The sequence below is a fragment of the Miniopterus schreibersii genome (assembly GCF_964146895.1).
Source record: "Miniopterus schreibersii genome assembly, chromosome: 1".
In the NCBI taxonomy this organism is placed as follows: domain Eukaryota; kingdom Metazoa; phylum Chordata; class Mammalia; order Chiroptera; family Miniopteridae; genus Miniopterus; species Miniopterus schreibersii.
In genome coordinates, this window is record NC_138101.1 from 64,996,207 (window position 1) to 65,009,414 (window position 13,208).

Sequence of the window (13,208 nt, forward strand, 5' to 3'; positions counted from 1 at the left end):
AGGGCACGTGCCCGGGTTGTGGGCTGCAGCCGATCAGTGACTCTCTCATCATTGATGTTTCTGTCTCTCTCTCTCTCCCTCTCCTTTCCTCTCTCTGAAATCAATAAAGATATACAAATAAATAAATAAATAAAATAATAATACTATGGCCCAGCCTTGGTGGCTTAGTTGTTAGCATTGACCTATGGACCAAGAAGCCACCTATTCGATTCCCCATCAGGGCACATGCCCGGGTTGCAGGCTTGATCCCCAGTAGGGGGCATGCAGGAGGCGCCCAATCGATGTTTCTCTCTCATCAATGTTTCTATCTCTCTCTCCCTCTCCCTTCCCCTCTCTCTAAAATCAATAAAAAATATTTTAAAAATTAATAAAAAATACCATGTATTGTATTACTGCATACATATACAATAGAGGTATAAAAATAGGTACAGATATAATAAACTCATTATTTAGGATCACAATTCCTGTAGGAATTAAAGATGGGGTTCAGAGGAGCTTCACCTGTTATGTGGTTTTTTAATTAAAAGATTGGAAACAAGGCAAAGTTAAAGAATTGACAAAGGTTGGAGACAGATAATAGCCGTAATATTATTTTTTTTACTTTTGTGTTTGCTTAAACTATGTCAAAGTTTTAAAGATAAAACCTTTCCCTCTCCCATGATTCTAGTTTGCATAGCTAAGATTTTATTGTTTTCTTCAGATTTTGGGTTTTTTCCCCTACTTTCTCACTCTTTTTTCTTCTTTCCTTCCTTTCTGCAACATGTATGACATGCTACAGTTTGCTGACTTTTGAAAAACTCAATCATATAGCATGAACATTCTTCTTTTTAATGGTTCCACAGTATTCCACTTACGAGCCTGTCATAATTTATTAAACGATTCCTCTAGGACATACTTTTAGATGGTCTCCAACGTTTTGCTATTAGAAAAAATGCTGCAGCAAACACAACTTCGTAGGCTTCTGGAAAGCAGATTTCTGTGCGTGGACCTCCTGGTCATAGACTATGAATATTTTAATTTTTATAAGGTTCTGCCAAGTTGTTCTGTATCAAAACTGTGCTAGTTTAATCCTCACCAACAGTATGTGGGGTTGCCCATTTCTCCACACCCTTACCAAGCAGGAGTGTTGGGGATATTTAACATTTGAACGCCATGAGAGGTGAAAGTGATTTTGAAGATAAAAAAGAACAGCCCAGTCCCCGCCTGGTGGCTCAGCTGGTTCGAGGCTGCAGATCCGATTCCGGTTGGGGGCACATGCAGGAGATAACCGGTCGAAGGTTCTCGCTCACATCCATGTTTCTCTCTCTCTCCTTCTCTCTCTTCTCTCCTCTCTCTCTACCCCCTTCCTCTCTCTCTAAAAAATAAAAATAAAGTGAGTAAAGCTCAGAGAGGCGACTCAGTTTACCCCAAGTCTCTCTGCTAGTAGAAAGTCAGGCTAGGATCTGAGGCCTCCTTCGGCTGGTCCTGATGCTTCACTCGAGAGCCCAGAGAGTAATCTGTTATCCGAGCGGAGAGGGAGAGCCCTGCTTCAGTGCCTGGGGTTCCTTTAATGCGGACCTGGGGCTCTGAGGGGCTCGCACCCTGGGACAGCAGAGTCTCCGAAGGACAGTGGGCGGGCCGCTGGAGTTAGGGTTGGGTCGTGGGGCTGGCGCACACGGCACCTGCTACAGGGAGCCCAAATCATGGATTTGTGTTTTAAATACAAACGCTGGTCTTGAATACTTTGGATGAAAGGCACTGTCTGTGCTGCACGTGGCCAGATGTGACCTTGCATTCTTCCCTTTCAGTGCTGAAATACAAGAGGGCCGAGGAGGACGGGTCCCTGAAAGATAAATTGTCGAAACTGAACATTCACTCAATTAGCAAGAAATCCAAGAGAGTGACCAATTATCTCAGGATGCTCACCAGAGGAGAATCACAGGTAACTTTTCTTCTCCGACCACACACATTTTCCTAGGGGACATGAGCGCTGATATTTTGGGGAGGTTTTGTCTTGTTGGTACACAGCTGTTCCCAGAACACTGAGACTCAAGGTAATTGCCCAGTGCTGTTTCTCTCCCCCTCTCCCCCCCTTTTCTCTCCCCCCTCTCCCCTCTTTCCCTCTCTCTCCCCCCTCCCCCTCCCCCTCTCTCTCCCCCTCTCTCCCCCTCCACCCTCTCCCCCTCCCCCTCTCTCCCCTCTCTCCCCCTCCCCCTCTCTCCCCTCTCTCCCCCTCCCCCTCTCTCCCCTCTCTCTCCCCCCTCCCCCTCTCTCCCCCTCCCCCTCTCTCCCCTCTCTCTCCCCCTCCCCCTCTCTCCCCCTCTCTCTCCCCCTCTCCTCCTCCCCCTCCCCCTCTCTCCCCCTCCCCCTCTCTCCCCCTCTCTCTCCCCCTCCCCCTCTCTCCCCTCTCTCTCCCCTCCCCCCCTCTCTCCCCCCTCTCTCTCTCCCCTCTCCCTCCCCTTCCTCTCCCCTTCTCCCCTCTCTCTCCCCCTCACCATCCATCAGCACACACTCTCACCCACACAGCGCTCTCCTTCCATCCCTGTCCTATTTCAGCTTTCAGGAGTCTCACTTTCCTTTGGGGCTCCTTGGTGTTCACCTTATCTTTATTACCTATAGTAAAAGTGCTCGGGCATGCACATGAGTCCCATTTCCTTCCTCCCGTTTACCCTTCCTCTGTCCCTCCCCACCCAGACACACATTGTATTACTGGGTGGCTGTTTCTGTCAGCTGTTTCGCCTGACTTGAACCACTCTCACCTCAACCCCTAATACATAATAGATGGGTTAGCAAAGCTTCTCAAATTTTAGTGGGCACAGAACTAGCTTGGGAGCTTGCCAGAAGATCCCAGGGTTGCAGCTGGTAAAGGGTACAACCTAGAAGTCCGCGTGTCTACGAAGACTCCAAGCCTTCTGCAGCCGAATAACCCTGAAGGAAACGATCACTTTAAGAATCACACACAGGAAGGCCGTGGCCCGCAGGTGGCAATACGGTGGGCGTCTGACCAAATGTGGGCAGGCAGGTTCTTCAGATACTGTAGAGTACGTTTAGTTTTCCTTCTCGCGCGCCTGGTTTCATCCCCTATGATGTTACCTGTCAAAGGGTGTTCATTTGAACTAGAGGCAGTGGTGTGGTGGCTCAGCATTGCTTTTAGACGGCTCACCTGTCACCTCGCTCTCTAGCTGCTGTGTCCCTCTTTCTCCCTCTTCCATTGTCTTTGCGGCTCTCTGACCACTAAGCTACACGTGGCCTGTTCCTCCTCTGAATGCCCAGCAAACTTCCAGAGTGCGTCCCAGCTGTGGCACTGTTAATAGTCGCAGGAGGTAGCACAGGGCAGAAATCAGGAACAAAATCTTTGAAATCGTCCAGATCTGGGACTGAACTTCACCGTGTCACTTACTAAATACTGGTCTTTGGGCACATAACTTAAATTCAGTGTAATCATCTATAAACTGGGGAATCGTACTAGAACCTAACACATGGGGTGGCTGTGAGGATTAAATGAAGTGATGCCTGTAAAGAAACGACCTAACGCAGTGGGGAAGCACTCAGTACACATTGGCATCATCATCATTATTTTATATCATTACCTTGTACTGTTACTTACCTTTTAATGTGCAGACTTCTTCTTCTCACGTGGATGTAAACTCCTTTATGCTTGGTGTGTTAATCAGGTCTTTTACTTTCTATATTTTATAATGTTTTGACACTTTTAAAAAGCTGGCTGGCTGAGGGGAGAACCCAGCCCTGGGCCAGACCTTTCTTAGAGATGGCCAAGGGCTCCGTTGGGATCACTTCTTTCATATGCAAACCAACCAATCCAGAATCTACAGCCCCAATCACATCTTTACCTAATTCACACTCCAATATTCCTCTGCCCTAGATACCAGGGCCTGGTACCAAGTAATTAGAGACCACCCGGATAGCCCCAGGCCCAGGGCAATTATTCAAACTGGTTAATGCTAAACTGTTTACTCTGCCCAGCTGTGTCTGTGGGGTCTCCCACAAAAACTCCAATAAGGACTTTCTCTGTGCCTCCTCCTGCCACCTGACCAAGCCCACTGACCCCTGTGGCCCAGCACGGCATGCGGTGACCCCCTCTAGAGCACTTGTGGGCAAATACACTTCATCCGGGCCTTGTTCTTGTCTCTTTCTCTGGCTGCGATGACTTCCCCACACCGTATCCAATATGGACTTTCTGGGAACACAGGGCTCGTTTTATTTTTCTGCTCACTTCTTTATATTCTTCTAGGGGCTCACTGGGTCCACTGCACATAGGAGGTAACTCCAGGCGCCTCCTCTCAATGTGGACCTATCATGTGGGACCTTTGGGACATTTATGGTGTGTGGTCATAAATCAGAGAAAGGAAAATCAAGACATTTTAACTAAAGACAACAGCAATAAAACTGATTTGGGAATTCCTGTGAGAAGAGACAGTAGCCTCCATAGACATGTGGAAATACGTGCAAACAACTCTCTTCTATCCTTTGGAATGTTGCTTCTGATTTAAGACAATCCCATTGAGAAACAATAGGCTGGTCTCCATTCCGGGCAGGCTTTTATAGAAGTTGTTATATTCTTTAACATATTTATCATCAGCGTCTGATATTTTTCAATTGTGAACTAAAAGTGCATCGTAGGTAAAGTGGCTTGGAGGGATATTAATTAGATTTCCCTCTTAATCTTTTGAGAGGATGTCCTGTCAGCAATGAAGCATTTCACTGTTAATCAGAAAATCAGCTGCATGGGCTGGACTGGAGAAGAGATAAATCTCAAATCAGTCAATTCTGCACTTGTCAGCAGCTCAAGGGAAATATTTGGTGGAGTTAGGATATAAAACTATTACCCAGGAGGAAGATTCTATTCAATTCATCACACATGTATTGAACTCTTAGGTGCCAGACACTGTATTAGAGCCTGGGAATGCAAAGAGGTTCTGATTTCAGACAAGTTGTCTTTGAATCCTGGTTTTACCGGTTAACACAGGCAAGTTTCTTTAACTTCCTATTTAGTTAAGCTAAAGGCCAAGCTTCTGTCACAAAGCAATTCCATAACATAAGCTTGAGTCAGCTTGTCATTTATTTCTCTGTCTTATAACAGTCCTGAAGTGTGGGTCCAGACGGGCTCTTCTGCATGAGATGCTGCAGGAACCCAGTTCTCCCCAGTTTTGTGCTTTGCTGTTTCCTAAACAGACTGTCTTCATCTTCCTGGTGGAAGCTGGGTCACTGCCAGGTCTTCATTTAAGTCCCAAGGTCAGTGTTATAAGGCCAAGGTTCAGAAATGAAACACATCACTTTTGCTCATGTCCTATTTACTCAAACCCAGTTCCAAGGAGGGAGCCAGCTGCAAGGGACTCTGGGAGGGGTAGGCCCTGGCAGGGAAGCTCTGTGTCTACCTTAAGCTGGAGGTGCTAATTCTATCAGGATATGTTAAATCTCTGCCATGCCTCCTGAAACCTGTTTCTTGATCTTCAAAATGGGACCAATCGTGGCACCTACCCCATAGGGTTGTGTGAGAATTAAAATGAGAAAACAGAAGACAGGTTTTTAGCACAGTGTCTGGAACATAGTGTTTAATAAATGTTAAAAGCTATTATTATTATTAAGGCAAAAATACTTCATCTCAAATGCTTGCAATGCGTCAGTGGAGAGAATAGCGAGAATAATTGACTAGTTTTGGGAGAGCACACAGGAGTAATTCATTTTCTACAGTGGAAAGAATAAAAATGATAGGGAGGATTCATAGAAGGGGTGACAGCTGAACAAGTCCTTAAAAAATAAACAGAATTTTTCAAGCAGAAAAGGGACAGCAGCAAATGCCAGCAAAATAAAGCAGCCTGGCTTGACTACAGAGAAGAAGAAATGGGCAATATTTCTCCTAGTATGATCCTTGAACCTCTTATTTTAGAAACCATCTGGGTCCCAGCCAAGGTATACTAAACAAAATAGCTGGTAATAAGGTTTTAAAAACTGCATTAAAAAAAAAAATCTAGCACAGCCTATTGTGATATACATCAAACTGGCTTAGAACATAGAAATCCTAAGGCAAAGAGTGTTAAATTTTGTGTGGATTACAAAGAACTATGCCACCCATTTAAACAAAAATCTTTCTAGATGAGCATTATTAAGGGGTTTAAAAATAAAAATGTCAGCCCACCCGGCGTGGCTCAGGGGTTGAGCGTCGACCTGTGAACCAGGAGGTCACAGTTTCATTCCCAGTCAGGGCACATGCACAGGTTTGGGGCTCGATCCCCAGTAGGGGGCGTGCTAAAGGCAACTGATCAATGACTCTCATCATTGATGTTTCTATCTCTTCCTCCCTCTCCCTTCCTCTCTCTGAAATTGAAAAAAAAAAAAGAGGTCACTATTTCTGTGTATTTAGGTCTAAGGTCAGCCATATTAAATTAACAAGTGTATGAACCGGAGGCAGCCACAGTTGTTATCCAGCACCAAGCTGAAGAGTGCACAGCGCAGGCAGCGAAACATTTGCATGTTCACACAGAGTCTGCAGCATGAGGCTGGTTCTGACCTTTGTAGCCATTTCGATGGCCAAGAAACACTTCTCCCCATTAAGAGCAACAATAAGTGCACACTCCTGGAAACTGCCATAAGCACGTAAAAAGCATATTTTTCTGAACGCTTAACATGTAAGATAACAAAAAAATAACTGAATACACGTGACCACTAACTTAACTGCTGAGTTTTCTTAACAGAGGGCTAGTTCTGCTGAGATTACATATCATCTTTCAAATTTGAGTTGGTAAGGAGCTATCGCATTTCTTTAGCCAAGAACCTAAGAATATTTTCTAAATAACTACAGTGAAATAAATTGGAATAGGTCTTTTCAGCAAAACAAGAAATTCCAGTCAATAGATTGTTTTGTTTTTCTAATTTCCACTTTATTTTATGGATTATTTTATAAGCTGAAAAATGTATTATCATCTAAGGGTACATCCATAATACATGTCATTAAAAGCAGCAGAGAAACATTTTACATCCTACTGCTACTGTGACACAGGGGAAGCTTTACAGCGTGAAAGCTGAACAGCAGTTAAGCTGCGCCCGTGGTTTAGCTGCACATCAGCTGTGCCGTGGGCCGGTCCACCGAGAGTGCTGTGTTAAAGGCAGTCGGCAGGCTATGAAAGGTTTGCATCTCAACCGGGAGTTTTTGGTGATGTGCTGCCCAACCAGTCCAAGATACTTTTCTTTAAATACCAGATTCATTTGAGTTATAAAAATAAATAATTTCATCTCTATTTTAGGTGAAAGACAACACCTTTAATAGAGAAGAAAAGCTATTTAGATCTTTAGAAAAGACTGTGAGGCTCTGTCTGAAGAACATTTCATTCTGTCTTCAACATATACAGGTAAGGGAGACACGGCTGTTTTCAATGTTTCTGCTGGCAGGTACCGCAGTCCATGGTTATTATGAAGAGGGAATGTGACTGCTGGTGAAGGAAGCCATTATAAAGGCTTGGGTTTTGTTTTTTGTTCCCTTACCTGTTCAACCTTTCCCCCATCCAAATCGCCAGATTGTGGGACGACTGCTCATTTGGCTGACACATGGTACGGGTCATCAGCATGCTTTCTTTACACTAGACGTGAGTGCACCAATGCAAAACTGCAGACAAGGCAGAAATTTTATGTGTTTATTTTGTTTGACTAAATAAACTCCTAACTGGTCTTTCTACTGAATATAATTATAACGCACTCCAGTTGGTTTAAGTCTGATTTTCAACTAGGGCATGAGAGCCTCGTAGGGAACTGGAAACACGAATTTGCAAATTTAAGAGTAGAACTGAAAGAAAAAAGAAAATCATAGAGGAACACAAAAAGAAATTAGAAGAAGTTATAAAGTAAAAAGTCCATAACATAAAGGCCATTTAAAAAACCCCATAAAACTCACATGTAGGTCTCAAATTTAGCTATATGCTACCTAGCAGCCAACCCCGCAAAAGGCATGCGATCACACAATTCTAAGACAAACTGAGCACCTCTTTGTATTTTACAACTAGTGTTTCACAATGCCCCCTTTATAGCTCTGAATGAAATTTATATATAAATCAACCTTTAGGTAGGTAGGCGTACATAAAAGAAAATCAATATAATGGAAAATAAATTCTAACAAAATAATACAAATTAAAATATGCAAATGCTCTTACACAACCATAGTTAAAGACAAAAGTACCCCACAAATTTCCAGTTCCCTGTGAGGTTTTTGTGCCCTTGTTGAGAATCAGACTGAAACAAGCCCAGTGGAGGGCAGTGTAATTATATTCAGAATGGATCCCATAAAGAAGACAAAGCGTCCTTAACAACATCCTGACAAGGTCATGACTACGAAACAGAGTTACTAGACTTACATGCAAGTCAGTTAAATGGTGCCCTTCCCATTTTCCAGTTTTTCTCTTTGATATCTGTTTTTGGAAGCAAATGTTTGCACATTTAGATAAATTACCACAGCAGAGGATTGACAGGCACAATGATTTGGTGACAAGGTTCCATGCTGTGTAAATGCCTCTTGGGAACATCTACAGGAAAGTCTTCTATTGCCACTAGTTGATTCAACAAAAATGTGAGCATCTTCTCTTAAAGAGAGCATTAAATTCGCTAAGGAAAACGGAAGACATAAATCAAAGAGGAGTGGTATTTAAAATAAGGGATCTGTAAGCATTGAATGCTGAAGAATAGCCAATGAGAGAATTTAAGATGGACTCTTGATAAAGAGGGTGTCCTCCTCCAGAGCACGAGGAGAAAGTGACATAGGGGGAAAGTGAGGAGACAGATTGTTATGTGTAACCGGATTGTACAGAGTATTCATGAATTCTTTTCCTTCCTTTTTTTTCTTCCTGCCTCTCAGTGGGAATGGAGGGTTATGCTGATGAAGTACCCGTCTGCGATACGTGTCATTGTACTGACTTCGGAACTTTGCTCTTTGAGTAATTTTGTTCTTGGGTTTCAGGATGCCATGGGCTTAGCTCTGCAGAGTGTGCTGGAGCTCCAGGTGATTTCATGCACCAAAGAGGAGGAAGAAGGGGACCATGCAGAAGCCCCCAGTAATGCCCCAAATCCCTGTGATGACTTCGTAAGTTATTTATCTTCATAGGTAAATGCAAATTCAATAGTAGGGTTAAAAGAAAAGCTGCCTTTCATTTTTATTTTATTTTTCTGGTTAGAAATAAAACATGCACTAAAGCAAATATTAATGTCAAAATGAGTAGATTTAAAACAGGAGTTTTTTTAATCATTAAATATTTTAAAGTGGATTGGTGAAGATTTCACTATAATCAGAATTTAAGAGGGTCCTAGGCTATGTTTCTAGGGGTAGTGAGTGGGCAACTAAAATCAACATTTAGTTTAAGTCTGCATGTAATATAGCAAAGATTTATGAAGTTAGAAAGCTGTGATCTTCTTAGAGTCCTTATAGGAGGCATGAAGACACTCTCTGAAGATGTGAGTTTTATTAACCTACTGTAGGCTCGAAAGTAAAGCCTTCCTATTGAGAAAGGGCTTTTACATAAGAGTCATATATTATGTCTCCTGTTCTGCAATAAATATTTGTTTTCTAAGAGTTCTGTAAAATATACAGAATCATAAAACAAAGTTTTCGGAATCATAAAAACATACTTAAGCCAAGGAAATACTTGGGTGGTAAACTAGTCTGAGGAATACTAATTTTAATTTAGCCTCTTGTGCTCCATAGGTATTGTTATTACATAATAGTATTTCAAGTATTACATATAAAATATAATAGTCTCCTTCACCATCTTGCAGGTCCATGAAAGTGGTATTTTTGTGTTGGCATTATTGGCATTTTGGGTCAGGCAAATCTTCTTTGAGTGGCCCTTGTGTTGAAGGGTGTTTAGCATTCCTGGTACACCAGGCTCTAAATCTCAGTAATGTCCTTCCATCTCAAGTTGTGACATCCAATGAATAGCTCTCATATTTCTGAGTCCTAGGAAGTGATACAGCCTCCGAAACAGTAGAAAAACACTGAGAAGCACCTTGCATTCCTGGCACAGGAACATAGAAAGTCGAGATTACCTCTGAACTAAGATGATTGATTAGATCAATGAGAGAGGGAGGAGGGGAGAGATTTTATGACATATGTTAAATGGAAAGAGTGTGGCTAGTTCTTATACATTTTCTGGGCTTAGCTACAGAATGCATATTTTAGAAAAGTCCTTAAGGGTTTGCTCTTTAATTTAATTCCAATTCATTAACTAAGTCAATAAATATTTATTAAGTGCCATGTAAAAACATAGTATATAGCTTCTCCCTCATTAAGAATGCTCCAGAATTTATAAAATGATGGGACAAGGTGTCCTTCTCTACCTTGCATAAAACCACAAGATGATAAATTAGGATAAATTAAAATATCAGAAAATTGAACATAAAAGTAACTTTTTATAGGTAACATATTTTAACTCTGTTTAAAAATCAAACATCTATCTGAAGGTACACAGAGTTTATATCTAACCATGAAAGATACTTATCTATACATTTTGCATAGGATACAATATTAAAATGAAATCTGATTCTTATTTGTTCTGACTACAATTCCCATGCACAGGTAAATTGGTTCACATCTATGTCACACAGCATATATATTGTAATTATAGTGCAGTACTGTAACTGGACTACCTGTTGAGTCCAGTCACATCACAAACACAGCAATTTATCCCAGAACAATAAACAGATTCTTTGCTTAGTCAAAGGATTCATTTAACAGTCTGCAGGTGCATGTGGATTACTTTATAAATTAGACATCAAGTTTTATCTGGGTTGGCTATTGCTAGTACCAATAAAAGATTGGTTTCTCCTCTCTTCTAGATTTCCCTTGAGTTCAAAGTTACCCGAGGCCATTTAAGTTAATTAATAGCAGCTGCTGCTCAGATCTGATTCCCTAGGACATCTTTCGGGGTACAAAAGGAAATCTGCTTCCAAACTGCCATAACATAATCACATAACCCAAGCATGTATGATAAAGGGTAACAGTGGGTGGTCAGCAAACATAGGATACTTGTGCCCTTCGGGATAGAAGGGGAGGAAAGAGAGATAAAAGAAATTTAATACAGGGTGCTCAGGGTCGGGCATGGGGCGGGGCATTAATATGAATTTCATTGTTCAATGACTCAGGCCTGAAAATGTGACAATTTAAGACACAGAATCAGCATCAGCTTAATCCTTCAATGTATTAAAGAGGAAGCAATAACTCGGTGGCCGGTTGTATCACGGGATAAAAATGCCGATAACAAGGGGGGGTACCATCTGCATAGGGCATACAATTCCACTCCCCAAATTAGCTACCAGGGTAGCCAGGAAATTGGGGCAGGTGTGGGACGGATAGGACACAGTCTCTTCGTCAAAGGCCGACTCTCTTCCTTCTATCGCCAGCAAAAGTGGAGGGTGAACCGGTGAATCGTTCACACGGTCTTGCCCGTCACAGGCCTGAGACGCCCCTCCCCCCACGTGCCGGCGCCGGGACTGGAAGGGAAAGTGTGGGAGGAGACGGCCCCATGACGAAACCCGCAGCTGTAGAGAGCGCGTGGGGCATACCCGGGGTGTGCAGGCTTCAGCTTTCCTCTTCCCCTCACTCTCCGGGTTCAGTGTCAGAGCCTAGGGCGGCTGCGGGAAGTCCCTGACCAGGTTTAGGCAGCCGGGAAAATGACCACCTCCTCCGGTGGCTTGGCCAGATGCTCTGCCGCCGCCCCTCGCGCTCCGCGGGCAGGAGGGAGACCCCTGGTAACGGCGCCGGGTGCCCCGTGACCGGCTTGCTTCCTCCTTTTGGCAGGGAGCTCACTTGCAGAAGCTCGTCCTGACGCCCCTGTCCGCCCTGCTGGCCCTGTTCCCGGGGCCTCAGAAGCTGATCCAGAAACGCTACGACAAACTGCTGGACTACAGCAGCTCCCTGAAGCGGGCGGCGGGACACGAGGCAGACCTGGCCCAGAGGGAGTTCGAGGCCCTCAACGCCCAGCTCGTGGAAGAGCTGCAGGTGTTCAACCAGGCGGCGCGGAAGATCCTGCTGAACTGTCTGTGCAGTTTCAGCTCCCTCCTCAGGGACCAGGCGCTGGTGCTGCAGCAGCTTCACTCCACCGCGGGGCCGGTAAGCACGGCCTCGGCCTGCGGGGCCTATGAGACGCCAGGCCCGCGCGGAGCAGCCTGGCCCTAGCGTGCGCGAGAGTGGTGCGCGCGCGCGAGTGGTGCGTGCGCGCGCGAGAGTGGTGCGTGCGCGAGAGCGTTGCGTGCGCATGCGTGCACGTGCGGTTTTTACTTAACGCGGAGCCGGGCGGATAGCCTGCGGCCCTCTCCATGCTCCACAGGAAGCTTGAAGAGGGTTTCGCAGGTCAGGTTTGCTACGACTTCCACGCTCTCAGTTCGCGTTGGAGATTTCCTTTCCAAACGCCAACCCGCTTTCAGCTTCGCACTTATCGCTCCTGACACCAATGTCGCTCCGCCTGCCTGATGCTACGTTGCAGCCTCTCAATATTTTGCATTCTCTTCCCATTCAGTAGGTTTTCAGTGTTAGCCATGACTCAGATGTGGACCCAGAAGGGAGGCCGTCTCAGGGTAATGACAGACGTGGGGTAACTGCCAAACCGGTCTTCGTTTGTTTTTGTTTTCCTCCGAAGAGGAGAAGCCGTGTGTGTGTGTGTGTGTGTGTGTGTGTGTGTGTGTGTGTGTGTGTGTCTCTCTCTCTCTCTCTCTCTCTCTCTCTCTCTCTCTCTCTCGGCACTAAAATTTTGTGACACACCAAAAATATATCTTTGGCTGATCTGAGCAAAAAAAGGGGGGAGGTGGTCCATAATTTTGACTCATTCACACCTTATTGTTGTGTTGGCTGTTGTCATTTTTTTATTTGACATTCTGAGGGAAAAGAGGTCAGTGGCCCTGACTAAATAGTCAGGTATTGCATTTTTAAAAAATTTCTATGGCACAAAGGTTGAAAATCGTTACGTAAGGATATAATTTGATTTTTTTTCTGAAGGAGAAGAAAGATATTTACAACCTAATGTCAATTTTAAAAAAATCAGCTTGGTGTCTTTGCTCTTCATTTCAAGTCTATTATTTCTCATTCAGCTGGTTAGATATTTAACGGACATTTGGTGGAAAATTAATTGCCCCTACTTTATTTTTTGTGTATCTAATTTTTAACTTATCCATTGAATTAAATTATATTGAAAATCAGGTGTTACATTTACATGGTTCAAAAGGCAGAACTATGTAAA

The 13,208-nt window shown here is 43.9% G+C and overlaps 1 protein-coding gene across 1 annotated transcript in view; it reads left to right on the forward strand.

Moving 5' to 3' along the window:
* Window positions 1-13,208, forward strand: part of ARHGEF38 (Rho guanine nucleotide exchange factor 38) — a 123,008-nt gene that overhangs the window by 96,468 nt on the left and 13,332 nt on the right. Inside the window, exons 7-10 of the mRNA XM_081156570.1 lie at window positions 1,788-1,921; window positions 7,242-7,346; window positions 8,942-9,064; window positions 11,774-12,085. Coding sequence (XP_081012696.1) covers window positions 1,788-1,921; window positions 7,242-7,346; window positions 8,942-9,064; window positions 11,774-12,085 — 674 coding nt within the window. The remainder of the gene's footprint in view (window positions 1-1,787; window positions 1,922-7,241; window positions 7,347-8,941; window positions 9,065-11,773; window positions 12,086-13,208) is intronic.